This window comes from Schistocerca nitens, chromosome 2, assembly GCF_023898315.1.
Source record: "Schistocerca nitens isolate TAMUIC-IGC-003100 chromosome 2, iqSchNite1.1, whole genome shotgun sequence".
NCBI lineage: Eukaryota > Metazoa > Arthropoda > Insecta > Orthoptera > Acrididae > Schistocerca > Schistocerca nitens.
In genome coordinates this window covers 862,124,311-862,139,749 of record NC_064615.1, presented here as the reverse complement: position 1 = coordinate 862,139,749, position 15,439 = coordinate 862,124,311, and the positions used below count along the sequence as shown (strand labels likewise).

The 15,439-nt window shown below is 44.7% G+C and overlaps 1 protein-coding gene across 1 annotated transcript in view; it reads left to right on the top strand.

Moving 5' to 3' along the window:
• LOC126237128 (uncharacterized) overlaps positions 1–15,439 on the top strand; it is a 285,184-nt gene that overhangs the window by 122,827 nt on the left and 146,918 nt on the right. Inside the window, exon 3 of the mRNA XM_049946948.1 lies at positions 6,243–6,474. Within this exon, the coding sequence (XP_049802905.1) occupies positions 6,243–6,474 (232 nt within the window). The remainder of the gene's footprint in view (positions 1–6,242; positions 6,475–15,439) is intronic.

Here is a 15,439-nt window from a genome sequence, read left to right as displayed (position 1 = left end):
TACTGGCGCTGGTATGGAGTTGACATCCTATCTGGTACCACACATTTTATTGCTCTCAGATCTGGGAACCTCGCTGGACACAAGAGAAGGTCAACATCGTGCAAACAGTTGATAAAGACAGCTGAAATGTGTGGATGAGTAACGTCCTGTTGAAAAATGGCGCCCCAAGAGGCCTTTACGACTTTTAAAATTCACAGAAATGCTAGTAGGGCAGGTACCTCTTTTTAAAAATTTGCATCAGTCGAGAGTCAAACCTAAAACCCCTAAGTGGCAGGCGAGCATTCTACCACACAGGACAATAGCCTGTGGAGAAAAATCGACCTCTCTGTAAAATATTAAAGACGGCCGGAAGATTTCAAAGTCGGTTTCCTCGAGAACTTTTTGGAGTTGCGTCGAACTATTTTAGGGAATTAATATTTGCGTTCTGAACTTCACGTACAAAAAAATATAAAAAATTAAAAAATCTGCTTGCCGTATGGGCCCTTGTGAGTGGTCATCACGACTGACTGCCGTGCTGAGGACTCGAGTTCGATTGCCGGTACTGCCGGGGATTTTTCCTTCTTGGTAGGACTGGAACGAAGCAGGCAGTCTCACGACGCCAGCTGGGAAGCTACTTAACAGTGTCCCACACTGTATGTACAGTGCCTCTCTTACTAGCTTCTGCTGCTGGAGCCGGCGGAGCATCTCCCTGACGCTTTCGCCCTTACTAAACGAACCTATATCGAAACGGTCCGCCGCTCGTGGTCTCGCGGTAGCGTTCTCGCTTCCCGAGCACGCGATCCCGGGTTCGGTTCCCGGCCCGGTCACGGATTTTCACCTGCCTCGAGATGACTGGGTGTTGTTGTCTCGTCTTCATCATCATCATTCACCCACATTACGGTCAGAGGAAGGCAATGGCAAATCATCTCCATTAGGACATTGCCTAGTACGGCGGTGCGGGTCTCCCTCAACGTCCCCTACTCTCTGTTACGGAGTATGGGACTTCATCAGCATCCTAACGAAACGCGCTGATCTTCTTTGGATATTCTCTAATTCCTCTATAAATTCTATCTGCTCCTCCTTCCCCTGTCTTTGTCCTTCTTCTCCTTTTTAACCCTTTCTCTGTACGTCACCTCTTCCCCGTCTCTCTTTCCGTCTTCTCCTCCCTCCTCTCTCTCTCTCCATCTCCTCCTGTCACCTGTCCCCTGTTCCGCTCTCTATGGCCATTTCCTCCGACCCCTCTCTCCATCTCCTCTCCTCCGCCCCCCTCTCACTTAAGAGCCTTGTTTATCGTTATTGCAAATCCAGATGCTTCTAATCATAAGCTGATAAGCCATAAATACAACTTTCCTGCTTTCTGTGAAAACCGTCTGTGAGGAAGAATATAAGTATTACAAAATATTATTTTGTTCAAACTATCGATCGCTGTGCCTCGGCTCGGCTATTGGAGAAACGAATACACAGTCTAGTTTATATTAGTAGCCGCTAGATGGCAGTTGCCTTCTGTTTTGCTTGGTAAGCGTCATATGTTTAAAATGGCTACTCCGCAGCAGAAATCATTTTGTGTTCTCGTGTTTGCGAAGTACAATTCCGTGATTACAGTGCAAAGACGTTTCAAGTTGAAGTACCAAATTAATCCCCCGAATGGTCGTAACATTCGCAGATGGTATCGAAGGTTTCTAGATACAGGATGTGTATGTAAAGGAAAGAGTCCTGGTCGCCATCGTGTTCCTGAAGAAAATGTTGCACGAAATGAAACTGCTTTCCAACGTAGTACTTCAAAATTATTTCTTCGTGCCAGACGGGAGTTACAACAACCTAAAACAACAATTTGGCGTGTTTTGAGACGTCGGTTGGTTATGAAGCCATGCAAATTACAGCTGTTACGAGCTCGTCGCGCGGGATTAGTCCAGCGGTCTGAGGGCCTGCAAAAAAAATGGCTCTGAGCACTATGGGACTTAACTTCTGAGGTCATCAGTCCCCTAGAACTTAGAACTACTTAAACCTAACTAACCTAAGGACATCACACACATCCATGCCCGAGGCAGTATTTGTGGTGTCACCGCCAGACACCACACTTGCTAGGTGGTAGCTTTTAAATAGGCCGCGGTCCATTAGTATACGCCGGACCCGCGTGTCGCCACTGTCAGTAATTGCAGACCGAGCGCCACCACACGGCAGGTCTAGAGAGACGTACTAGCACTCGCCCCAGTTGTACGGACGACTTTGCTAGCGACTACACGGACGAAGACTCTCTCATTTTCCGAGAATATAGATAGCATAGCCTTCAGCTAAGTCAATGGCTACGACCTAGCAGGGCGCCATTAACAGTATATTGCATGTATCTAAAGAGTCTAACTTGTATCGCCAAGAGCGATGTACACCAATGATGGATTAAAGTTAAGTATTCCAGCAGCTACGTACTTTTCTTTATAGCATTCATTACGTATCCTGTTTCAGACCTCACGCCAGCCTGCGTGAGTTTAACGCGTGCATTTCGGCCTTCTCTAGCAACATATCAGTATTCGAACCTGCGACGGTAGCGGTCTCGCGGTTCCAGACTGTTGCACCTAGAACCGCCCGGCCACTACGGCCGGCTTAAGGGGCTGCAGTCATGAACTGTGCAGCTGGTCCCGGCGGAGGTTCGAGTCCTCCCTCGTGCATGCGTGTGTGTGTTTCTCCATAGGACAATTTAGGTTAACTAGTGTGTAAGCTTAGGGACTGATGACCTTAGCAGTTCAGTCCCGTTTTCACACACATTTGAACATTTGTTACAAGCTCTGCGTCCAGATGACAAACGCAAACGTGTGGCATTTTGTAACGAGATTCTTGATGCTATTGACAATGATGACACTTTCGCACAACACATAGTGTTCAGTGATGAAGCGACTTTCCATGTTAGTGGTCAGGTAAACAAACACAATGTTCGAATCTGGGGCCTACAGAACTTACATGCAGCCATTGAACATGTACGAGATCCGCCCAAAGTGAATGTGTTTAGTGAGATACCCCGATCATGTGTTTTACGGCCCATTATTCTTTGATGAAAACACGGTTAATGGTCAGCAGTATCTCGCTGTGTTACAAAACTGGTTGTTTCCGAGGCTGCACGAAGACAACATTTTTCAACAAGACGGGGGGCGGCCCCTCACTGGAGTCACCAAGTGCGCCAATATCTAAATGAAACTCTACCGAACCGTTGGATTGGTCGTTAAGGAGCTGGTGACTTAGCATGCCTCAGCTGGGCTCCACAGTCACTGGATTTGACACCCTCTGACTTCTTCCTGTGGGGTTTCGTAATAGACAATGTTTATGTACCACCACTCCCACAGAACCTGGAAGAGTTGAAGAACCAGATCTGTACTGCCATAACATCAGTGACGAAGGACGTGCTTGCCCGAGTATGGGAGGAATTTGCGTACCATTATGATATTGTTCGTGTCGCTGATGCAGGACATATTGAACATCTGTAATCTGAACTTGAGAGGTTCGTAAATATGTGTGTAAAGTTTCATATTCGTATATCTTGAAGTACATTCTCTTTGAAACATCCTTTATATGTATTTCTACCTCACAGACAGTTTTAGAAGCTTCTGAATTTTGAGAATATAATGTGAGAAACAGTTTATCTAATGGTTTAAACGCTCTGCCATCGTAGTTAAACCACCTGTGACAAAGGAAGCAAAACCGCACATTTTTATGGAAGAACATTTTCTTTCTCGCAGTCCGCTTTAACAGAAAACCTGTATATTGTTGTTTAAAACTGTATAGTCTATATTCATTTGATTGTTTAATAGAGCATCGTTTAAAGTTTGAGGTCAATCGGTCACGAACATTTCAAAATTTTTGGCAATAAGATTTCGTCTTTGAACACTACACATTTATGTATATGTTATTTATAATTTCATAATAAATACATAAGAAGCAGGTGTATTCCTATGCGGCGTTGAGTCGAAATTCCAAAGCAATCGATTGACTATTTTTGAACTTTGCGGGCACAAATATACGCAGGCTAAATATTTTTGCAAAAAAGATGTTGAGGGTCAACTGCCAATTACTGCACTAAGCCCCGGCCGTCTATAGGTTTTCCTGCATTTCGCTACAGTTTTGTAGCGTTGCGACTTATCTGTGTAGAACAGTATCATTCGCGAACAGCCTCATCGAGCTTTCGACTTTATCTACTAGATCATTTTAACGTACTGTGAAAAGTAATCGTCCTACAACACTCCTTTCGGGTATGTGCCTACAAGCGTCATTTCTGTTTGTTACCTCCTGTACTCTACTTCAGCAGTTCTTTCTATGTATGGTCCAAGTTATGTTATTTGGTAGTGACACATTATGCGAAAGTTGCTTTCGTCCATAAATTTGGACACCTGTGTGTACAGTGAAAAGCAATGCTCTTATAATACTCCATTGGGGTGTGCCTAAAGATACTCTTTCCTCTGAAGATTTTTTCTCTGTAAAGAATGACACACTTCGTTCTGCTTTCTAGGAACACCTCATTTCGAAGACAAAGCTAGTCTGATATTCCCGTACGCAAGTGCAACACTCCTTCTTCAGGCTTCTTGGTTCCAACTCACGCTACCCGTTTCCTAAGACTTTCTAATATTGTGCGTGATGTCTGTTTGTTCTAAGTCGTGTCTCCCTACCACTTGCGCGCAACGACGCTCTGAGCATTTTTTTTTTTTGTTTTTTTTTTTTTTTTTTTTTTTTTTGGAATTGACTAGTTTGAACCTGGTAAGGAGACACCAGACCACACATGACATGTAGAGTTCAGTGAGACTAGCGATGATATAATCAAATACTTAATGATTTCAGCGTCAGCTCCACTGCACTCCCTGTAAAAGAATCTTAATACTAACTAAATTTAGTGGAAGGGGTTCAAGGCTTTCCTATATTTTAGTTAGCTGGTAAAATAACGTCGAAAAAGCTGTTAAGTTTACCATTGGAATTTTTATTCTACTCAAAAAACATTGTTTATTAATTGTACTATTGACAAAAGGAAATATTTTAATACAGGACGATAAAAACCAACTGCGTTCAACAAAAATGTGAACGAATATTCCCTGAATGGGTTTCCAAGTTCTATAATGGATCGAAGGATGACATATGCCATATCACATCTATAATCTAGGTTTAAATTAAGTTTCATAAAAGAGAAAACTATCAAAAATGGTCTACAGTGACCGTCAATTATCTTTAATTACTTATTTAACTTGTCATAAATTACAGTAGCTGATGTGGCTTCTCAATAATTATATAACAGAAAAATCATCGCGTTTCAGATTTTAACTTCAAGTAGCAAATGTGAATACCACGAAGTGTAATTGACGATCGACACTAGCATTGCGTAAAAAGAGGATGTAACAGATGAGACTTCTGCAGTTCTGAGTGAAGCCTTATGCGCTCTTATGCGGCATCGCATGCGTTCATTACCTTGTCGGTGGTTAGGCAGCGTCAGGGGCGGCTGGCAGCGCAGCTCCACACACCTCGCTGTCTCAGTAACAACTCTCTCGAACTTTTCCTTACTACTGTTTACCGAAGTTGGTTTAAGAGAAAGGTATCTGACTGTGTTTTCAACTGACCAATCAGCGTCTCAATGTTAACCTTAAGCTTCGCCTACAAAAATTCTGTCTATCCAATGAGAAACGTTATACTTTTCGTGATGGGGCAATGTTTTTAATGTTTGCTACGTAACAGAGACGCGTATAGTCTCACACTAAAACTTGCAGCTGGTGTGGCCCTTTTAATGTTATCGTAATATCTATACTGTTCTTCTGGAAGGCTCTATCTTTTAACATGGGCTGGGGGGTGGACCTTTTGGCGGTCGGCTTGCGATGCAGCTGTCTCATTGTCCTGCTCTTATCGTGTGGCCTTATAGCCTACACGGCTCTGCTCTCGGCTTCCTCGTTTCTCCCCTCGGAACTGCGTCTGTTTCACGGTGGGAAGGTATGACATGCATTTAGACGTTCTTGTGTTAGTCTATGGTATTCCATTTGCTCACTCGTTGATCGTATTACTTTGGTTAATTTAATGACAGGATTTATCCGGAGCTATGTGACATATTGCCGGATTTGCTATCATGTCAGGGTTTTCATGGAAGGTGTTGGATTTCCTGACACCTTACAACTTCCTGATATTTTTCGCAGCTCGAGCGTAACTGCATCGAACGCCATCCGTCAGTTTACCTAACTGTACTCGAACTGAGTAATGGCAAAGAGCTGCTTGCCCTAACAATCTGTTTGCTGGTTTCTGCCTCGCAGGTGACTGGTCAGTGGTATGTGGTGGAGATCGTGGAGCACGACCCTAAGGTGCTGGAGATGTCGATGATCGAGCAGCGCAAGTGCCCCATCGTGGTCCTGCACCGGCAGAACTCCACCGGCAGCTGGCTCACGCTCAAGTGGACTGAAGGCAGAGATGTTGTCGTCTACAACCTCAACGTCACCGACATGCGCAGGGCTCTCGGGCGCTGGATGTCCGTCGGCAAACAGGAGGGTGAGTATGCGGCACGCGACCCCTCACTTCACTTGTCTCGGTTTTACCTACACATTTTCTGTCCAATACACAACCGAACCTAGCACACAACTGCAGACCTACAATAATATTAGAGTTTCACTCGATAATAAATGTACAATCTCGTTTTCAACATCCAGTTTATTTCCCATATGTTTGATATTACATTACGTAGATACATTCTACATCTACATCTACATTTATACTCCGCAAGCCACCCAACGGTGTGTGGCGGAGGGCACTTAAAATACGTGTCACTGTCATTACCTCCCTTTCCTGTTCCAGTCGCGTATGGCTCGCGGGAAGAACGACTGCCGGAAAGCCTCCGTGCGTGCTCGAATGTCTCTAATTTTACATTCGTGATCTCCTCGGGAGGTATAAGTAGGAGGAAGCAACATATTCGATACCTCATCCAGAAACGCACCCTCTCGAAACCTGGACAGCAAGCTACACCGCGATGCTCAGTGCCTCTCTCGCAGAGTCTGCCACTTGAGTTTGCTAAACATCTCCGTAACGCTATCACGCTTACCAAATAACCCTGTGACGAAACGCGCCGCTCTTCTTTGGATCATCTCTATCTCCTCTTGTCAACCCGATCTGGTACCGATCCCACACTGATGAGCAATACTCAAGTATAGGTCGAACGAGTGTTTTGTAAGCCACCTCCTTTGTTGATGGACTACATTTTCCAAGTAACCTGGCACCCGTCTTACCAACAATTAATTTTATATGATCATTCCACTTCCAATTGTTCCGTACGCATACTCCTAGATATTTTACAGAAGTAACTGCTACCAATGTTTGTTCTGCTATCATATAATCATACAATAAAGGATCCTTCTTTCTATGTATTGGCAATACATTACATTTGTCTATGTTAAGGGTCGGTTGCCACTCCCTGCACCAAGTGCCTATCCGTTGCAGATCTTCCTGCATTTCGCTGCAATTTTCTACTGCTGCAACTTCTCTGTATACTACAGCATCATCCGCGAAAAGCCGCATGGAACTTCCGACACTATCTACTAGGTCATTTATATATATTGTGAAAAGCAATGGTCCCATAACACTCCCCTGTGGCACGCCAGAGGTTAATTTAACGTCTGTAGACGTCTCTCCATTGAGAACAACATGTTGTGTTATGTTTGCTAAAAAGTCTTCAATCCAGCCACACAGCTGGTCTGATATGCCGTAGGCTCTTACTTTATCAGGCGACAGTGTGGAACTGTATCGAACGCCTTCCGGAAGTCAAGAAAAATGGCCTCGACCTGGGAGCCTGTATCTAATATTTTCTGGGTCTCATGAACAAATAAAGCGAGCTGGGTCTCACACGATCGCTGTTTCTGGAATCCATGTTGATCCCTACAGAGTACATTCTGGGTTTCCAGAAATGACATGATACGCGAGCAAAAACATGTTCTAAAATTCTACAACAGATCGATGTCAAAGATATAGGCCTATAGTTTTGTGCATGCGCTCGACGACCCTTCTTGAAAACTGGGACTACCTGTGCTCTTTTCCAATCATTTGGAACCTTCCGTTCCTCTAGAGACTTGCGGTACACTGCTGTTAGAAGGGGGCAAGTTATTTCGCGTACTCTGTGTAGAATCGAATTGGTATCCCGTCAGGTCCAGTGGACTTTCCTCTGTTGAGTGATTTCAGTTGCTTTTCTATTCCTTGGACACTTATTTCTATGGCAGCCATTTTTTCGTACGTGCGAGGATTTAGAGAAGGAATTGCAGTGCGGTCTTCCTCTGTGAAACAACTTTGGAAAAAAGTGTTTAGTATTTCAGCTTTACGCGTGTCATCCCCTGTTTCAATGCCATTATCATCCCAGAGTGTCTGGATATGCTGTTTCGATCCACTTACTGATTTAACGTAAGACCAGAACTTCCTAGGATTTTCTGTCAAGTCGGTACATAGAATTTTAGTTCCGAATTCACTGAACGCTTCACGCATAGCCCTCCTCACGCTAACTTTGACATCGTTTAGCTTCTGTTTGTCTGAGAGGTTTTGGCTGCGTTTAAACTTGCAGTGAAGCTCTCTTTGCTTTCGCAGTCGTTTCCTAACTTTGTATTTGAACCACGGTGGGTTTTTCCCGTCCCTCACAGTTTTACTCGGCACGTACCTGTCTAAAACGCATTTTACGATTGTCTTGAACTTTTTGCATAAATACTCAACATTGTCAGTGTCGGAACAGAAATTTTCGTTTTGATCTGTTAGGTAGTCTGAAATCTGCCTACTATTACTCTTGCTAATAGTCTGTGCAGTGCATTCTTGAAAGGCAAAGTGTCGTTTTTCCTCATAATCTCCGATCCTTTCAAGTGCCTCGCGCCACCGTGGAACTAAGGCCTGTAGGGCCGTAGGCTGGGTGTTTCGGGTTGTCCTCCAAGGCTTTATGATCTCGATGGTAGTTTCCTCACTGATATGTGGCCGGGTGTTTTGGTGCAACAGCAGAACATCGTATTTTGGCCCTCGTTGCCGAACGTGACATGTTCGAGCATGAAGTTTTTTATCAGTTGCCACATACGTGTCAGAACTGATAGTGGTTCCGTTTGGAATGATATCCACAAAATCCTCCTGAATCGAAAAACACAGTAGCCATCACTTCTCCTGCTGAAGGTGCGATTTTGAATTTCTTCTTCTTCATAAGGATTGCATTAAGCCATTACGTCGATTGCCCTTTCATCTGCAGTTCAAAGTGATGCAACGATATTTCACCTCTTGTCATAATTCTTGCGAGGAAGTCATCTCCTTAATTCTCGTACTTTACCAAAAGTTCGCTACACACTGACTTCTGTGTTTGTCTTTGGGCATCCATCAGCACTTGGAACCCAACTGGAGTAAACTTTTTCACATCTCCCTCTTTGCTCTGTTACTTTCGCTTTGATTGGCAGTTCGTTCACTCTTATAAGTTTGTCTACCAAAATAATATTCTCAGTACGCTGTACTTTCCTGGGAGTCTGTGCAGTGCTCGTTTTGCCACTGCGTGTGAGGTCCCTAGTATTGGCGTGCTCACTTCAACCAGATAATCAACTTGTTCAACGATTAACTGTACTTCGATCAACAGTGTCATCCCCATACACCCTTTTCAGTCGCTTGCAATCTTTGTCACTGTCTCGTCCTCACAGCCCAGGAACTATTACGGCACGTTGCTCCAGACGGACATCAATTGCTCCAGCCATCTTGATGAAGTGCTACGACAGAGCGACTCGCGGAAATAGGTCGAATTAAATTTCATTACGAGCGGGAATGATGCTTCTATGACCCCTGTGAATATCAAAGATGTAGAATGGAAGTATGATTTCTGAAAATATGTCGTAGCGTTTCTTTTGGAGCTACTCATCTGCTTTCACTTGCTTTAAATTTCCCACGCGTCTTAAAATGTCCCTTTACTGAGGAAAATTCGGTGAACTGTAGCCCACGTAAAGATAACGATACTGCAGACGCTTTCTAATGAACGGTTTCCAATTTACAGGATTTGAAGTGCTCTACACGTTAACCACTAATCTTATAACAGTATACTATCGGGTTCTTTCTCCTCCTTGTAGACTTTATCTTACATTTATGCACTTTGAAAGAGAGCTGCCATTTTTTCCAAGTCTTTCGGCAATTCCTTACGATCGTTCAGCGGTGATATTTTCTTGTACACAACAGCATAGACAGTGAACAGTCGTATAGTGCTGTGATCCCTAAAATTTTGTCGGCATCGTTTATTAGCGTTGTGCCTCTGAGTGTTCAGTCGATTCGTTGTTTCTGCTTTATGCACAAAATTTCGACTTTACACACATTCTTCTTCATATGCCGCAAGTTGTGCTCCGACGGGTGCTCGCTACCTGGACTCCTGTCTGAACAATTTGTCTCCCCGCTAGTTACAGTGTAGTTTGACTCCCGAATCCCACTGCACCCTTTGATATTCTTCGTTTTCCAGAGGAACAATGTAAAACGCATATTGTCTCAGATTTTCCCAGCTCTCGTGGATGTGACGGCCGGCGATATGTTAATAAACTGAGTGCTTGACCCCAAGCATCGTTTGAATTGAAACCTCCGTCCCAGTTCACTAAATTTTTCTTTTCTTACACTGAAGCTTCAAACGTCGTGGGATACCTCATAATACCGTGTCGGACCTCCTTTTGCTCGGCGTAGTGCAACAACTCGACGTGGCATGGTCTCAGCAAGCCCAGCCGTTGGAGGTCCCTGGGAGAAATGTTTAATAATGCTGCCTACAAAAGTGTTACCGTTGCAGGATTTTGTGCACGAACTCATCTCTCGATTATGTCCCATAAATGTTCAATGGGATTCATGTCGGGCGATCTGGGTGGCCAAATCATTCGCTCGAACTTTCCACATTGTCATTCAAACCAATTGCGAACAGTTGTGGCCCAGTGACATGGCATTATCATCCACGACACGAACTCCCATGAATGGCTGCAAATGGTCTCCAAGTGACCGAACGTAACCATTTTCAGTCTATGATCGGTTCAGTTTGCCCAGAGGACCCACTCAGTTCCATAGAAAAACAGCCCACACCATTATGGAGCCATTACCAGCTTGCACAATGGCTTGTTGACAGCCTGGGCCCGTGGCTTCGTGGGGTCTGCACCACACTCTAACCCTACCATCAGCTCTTACCAGCTGAAATCGGGAATCACCTGACCAGACCACGGTTTTCCAGTCGCGTCTAGGGTCCAACTGATGTGGTTACGAGCCCCAGAGAGGCGCTGCAGGCGATGTCATGCAGTTAGCATAGGCTCTCACGTCGGTCGTCTGTTGCCATGGCCCACTAACGCCAAACTGAGCAGCACTGCCCTAACGGAAACGTTCGTCGTTCGTTTCACATTGATTTCTGCGATTATTTCAAGCAGCGTTGCTTGTCTGTTAGCACTGATAACTCTAACACAAACGCCGCGGCTGCCGGTTGTTAAATGAAGGCCGTCGGCCACTGCATTGGTAATGTCTGAAATTTGGCATTTTCGGCACACTCTTGACATTTCGGACCGCGGAATACTGAATTCTCTAACGATTTCTGCAATGGAATACGCAGTGCATCTATCTCCAATTACCACTCCGCTGTCAGTCTGTTAATTCTCGTCGTGCGACCATAATGAAGTCTAAAATCTTCTCACATGACTCACCTGAGTACAAATGACAGTACCGCCAATGCACTGCTCTTTTACACAATGTATACGCCATCTGTATCTATGCGTATCGCTATCTTATGACTATTGTCATCTCACTGTAGATAGACTCCTTAACTATACCACCTTGAAAATTGGCATTTATACCACGATACTAGTCTTATCGTATTTCATTTCATGATTGTATTCTAAGAAATGCCCAGTGACAATCAGTACCCGAATAGCAGCGCCTGAGGAAAATGAGTCGTTCGTCGAAATATTCTGCACAAAATGGAAACAACAGCTCGGTTGAAGATCCAGAACCACACTATTATTCTTATAGTGTTGCTGAACTTGTAAACGATGGTTCAAATGGTTCAAATGGCTCTGAGCACTATGGGACTTAACATCTATGGTCATCAGTCCCCTAGAACTTAGAACTACTTAAACCTAACTAACCTAAGGACATCACACAACACCCAGTCATCACGAGGCAGAGAAAATCCCTGACCCCGCCGGGAATCGAACCCGGGAACCCGGGCGTGGGAAGCGAGAACGCTACCTCACGACCACGAGATGCGGACTGTAAACGATGCTATTAGCTTATTCCCATACATGACAGCATTTTTAAATAGATGTATGGTGCAGAGACGCGCGCCTGACAGATGGAAGACCGGTGATACAGTAATACTCAAAAAAATACGAGGACCGAGACCCAATTTGGTGAAATTTTATCGACCGATATGTCATTTGAATACTTTGGGAAAAGTCAAAGAAAGACTCCCCGCGAGCGGCTGCTTACCCAAAGAGAACTCACTGGACTGAATCGAATCAATTTAGCTTTGGGAAGGGAAGATTAGAACGGCTCGCGATAATGGTGACGATAGATGTTCAGGGAGCTTTCGATCATTTGCGGTGGCTCTCCCTTTTCGCCAGGCTCACTAAATTGTATTTGGGCATGTTAGAATAGTGCAAAAATCGAGGGGTGGAATGGTCGACCCAGTCAGTAGTACGAAGAGATATCGCTATGAGATGTCTACAGGGACCCAGCTGTGGGCCAATCTTTTGGAAGCAAGTCAAGAAGTTACTGCAGCTGTGGTATACGCAAACGACCAGCTGCTTATTGTTTCAGGGGATTTTAGAATACAGATGAAAAATGAATGTAATGACGGTTTAGTCCTGCTTCGGACCTGGTGCTCGCGAAAGATATTACAATTGGCAGTAAATAAAACAAGTTACATACGCCTGAGGCTTAGGTTGTTGGGTCAAACTCCGACGAACAAAACGACATGTCACTCCAAATATAGTAGGTTTGTCGTTATCTCTGTTTTCATTTAGACGGAAGATTGACTTTTAGAGACCACGTGAAAGCAATAGCAGAACGAACACCAAAAACTACGCACAAGACTGTTGATATCGTCGTAATTCAGTACGGAATACCAACCGACACAGTGAGAAGGTGTCATGCAGCTGTCTTGAGAGCTGAAGTTTCATTCGGAGCCAGTGTTTAGGCGCTTAAATTGAGGCAGGGAGGACTAGTGAAAATCACGAGGAGAACGCAGAGGGGAATAATTTCACGACTCAGTGCCATTAGAATCCCTAACAGTAACTGTGCGGATATACCCGATAGATTTGCAGCTTCGAAAGAAGGGAGCCATTAACTGGCTACGATGAGGAAACGTGAACAAAGTGTGTGCAATAATGATAAGATACAATTGCAGGAATAGGAAACAAAGAAGAGGAATGTATCTGGACAAATACAATTATTGGCAAAACGGTTCATTCATCTTCGCCAAAACGGAGTAGAGCGAAACAAACAATTCCCATAGATTCCTCATTCACTTCATCTAAGCATGGCCCGTAACCCACACATTTATACAGGTTTAGGCGTAATTAAGATGACTGCCGTGTGTATGGCAACTTTGGAACTCTGAAGCACGTCACTCTTAATTGCAGGAGCACACATCTTAGCCGGCCTTGGTGGCCGTGCGGTTCTAGGCGCTCCAGTCCGGAGCCGCGCTGTTGCTACGGTCGCAGGTTCGAATCCTGCCTCGGGCATGGATGTGTGTGATGTCCTTAGGTTAGTTAGGTTTAAGTAGTTCTAAGTTCTAGGGGACTGATGACCACAGCAGTTGCGTCCCATGGTGCTCAGAGCCATTTGAACCATTTGAGCACACATCATAATACTGAACGCTACATGTGTGTTATCCGACCAATGTCGACGTACGAAGCAACGATCCAGAGAGGTGTGTGAAACTTTGACACATCTTAGAGGTATTAACTTGCAAAAGGAACTGCATGCACACATTTCTGCAACGCAATCAAAGTGATACTTCGTGTACAACGACGTCCGATGGCGCAATAAATTAAAATACTTGCTAACCTAAGGATGCGACACAGCCAACGACGATAGTGACTACGCAGATCTCTTAAACGTAGATATAAAACATAAAGGGACTCGTTCGGGGTTTGTGGTCGCGAAGGTTTGTGGTCCAGAAAGCCATGGCTGGTTGGATGTAGCTTGGTTCGAAATGGTAATGAAGGGCGAGCTGGTAATGAAACGTTACGCTGCGAGATGAGAAGTTGTGAATGGCGATTCCTGGCTCTGTAACAAATGTACAGTAACCATCCTCATCTGACCTCCTCACACACTTCAGTGCAACAGCACAACGTTTACTGATTCTGTGAGAGACTAAGAGAATGTCACCAGGCTAGGGACTGGAACGGAGTGAGAGAAGTAGAAACATCTGCATACCTTCTCACGCCCCTCGCATGAGGAAGACGTTGCCCCAGAAACATATAAATGGTGTCTAATAATGCTAGAAAATACATGCCAAAGAATTTATCTAATGTTATAAACAGCTGACCGGTGTGGCTGAGCGGTTCTAGGCGCTTCATTCTGGTACCACGCGACCGCTACGGTCGCAGGTTCGAATCCTGCCTCGGGCATGGATGTGTGTGATGTCCTTAGGTTAGTTAGGTTTAAGTAGTTCTAAGTTCTAGGGGACCGATGACCTCAGATGTTAAGTCCCATAATACTCAGAGCCATTTGAACCATTTTTTGCTATAAACATACATAACTGAGCGTTTACATTGCTTGACAAAAAAGTGAAGCACACGGAAGATAGTTCCGCTGTCGACGCAACGTCGTACATGCAAGCACCATCGGCATGTAAATGATTAGAGCAGAACGGCCACCAGAGTACATTAGTGGTGTTTGTGTTTAATGTTGCTACCAGGTCTGGTAGGGCATTTAAGGGACATGAAGAGAGTTAGATGTTGAGTTGTCATTGTGAAAGACACGGAGACATCATATATTGGTGTTAAACAGAGTTATCAGCACCTGGCATAGTTTGAAGGGAGTCTTATTATGGGTGTCCATTATTATTATGGGTGTCCATTTGCCTGACTGATCAAATCGTTCAATATCCAGATTTGTGGAGTATTCGGATGTCGATGTTAGACTGCATGGGAATGGCAGGCATAGCCGTCGTCAAGGTGCTGGACGACACACATCTGGCCAGCACAAGGGAGGATGGCCGTGTTGTGTACCAAACATTTCGTAACCATTTCACGTCTGCGCCTGCCGTCTGAGAACAAGAATGGATTGCCTGCAACAGTCAGTGTCATCATGACGATGACCATGATTTGAGATGGGGGGGGGGGGGGGGCGTTCGACATCTTGGTCACGAGGTCCCTGACGAAAAGTCAGCATGCCAGTCTCATGGGTGGGGACGAAGGCTGTCCCCACATGCGGAGCAGTTGATAATGCATAAATTCTTCCTGCCTTCCCCACCAGTTTATGGATGAGGTCTGACAGTTCATAAAATTTC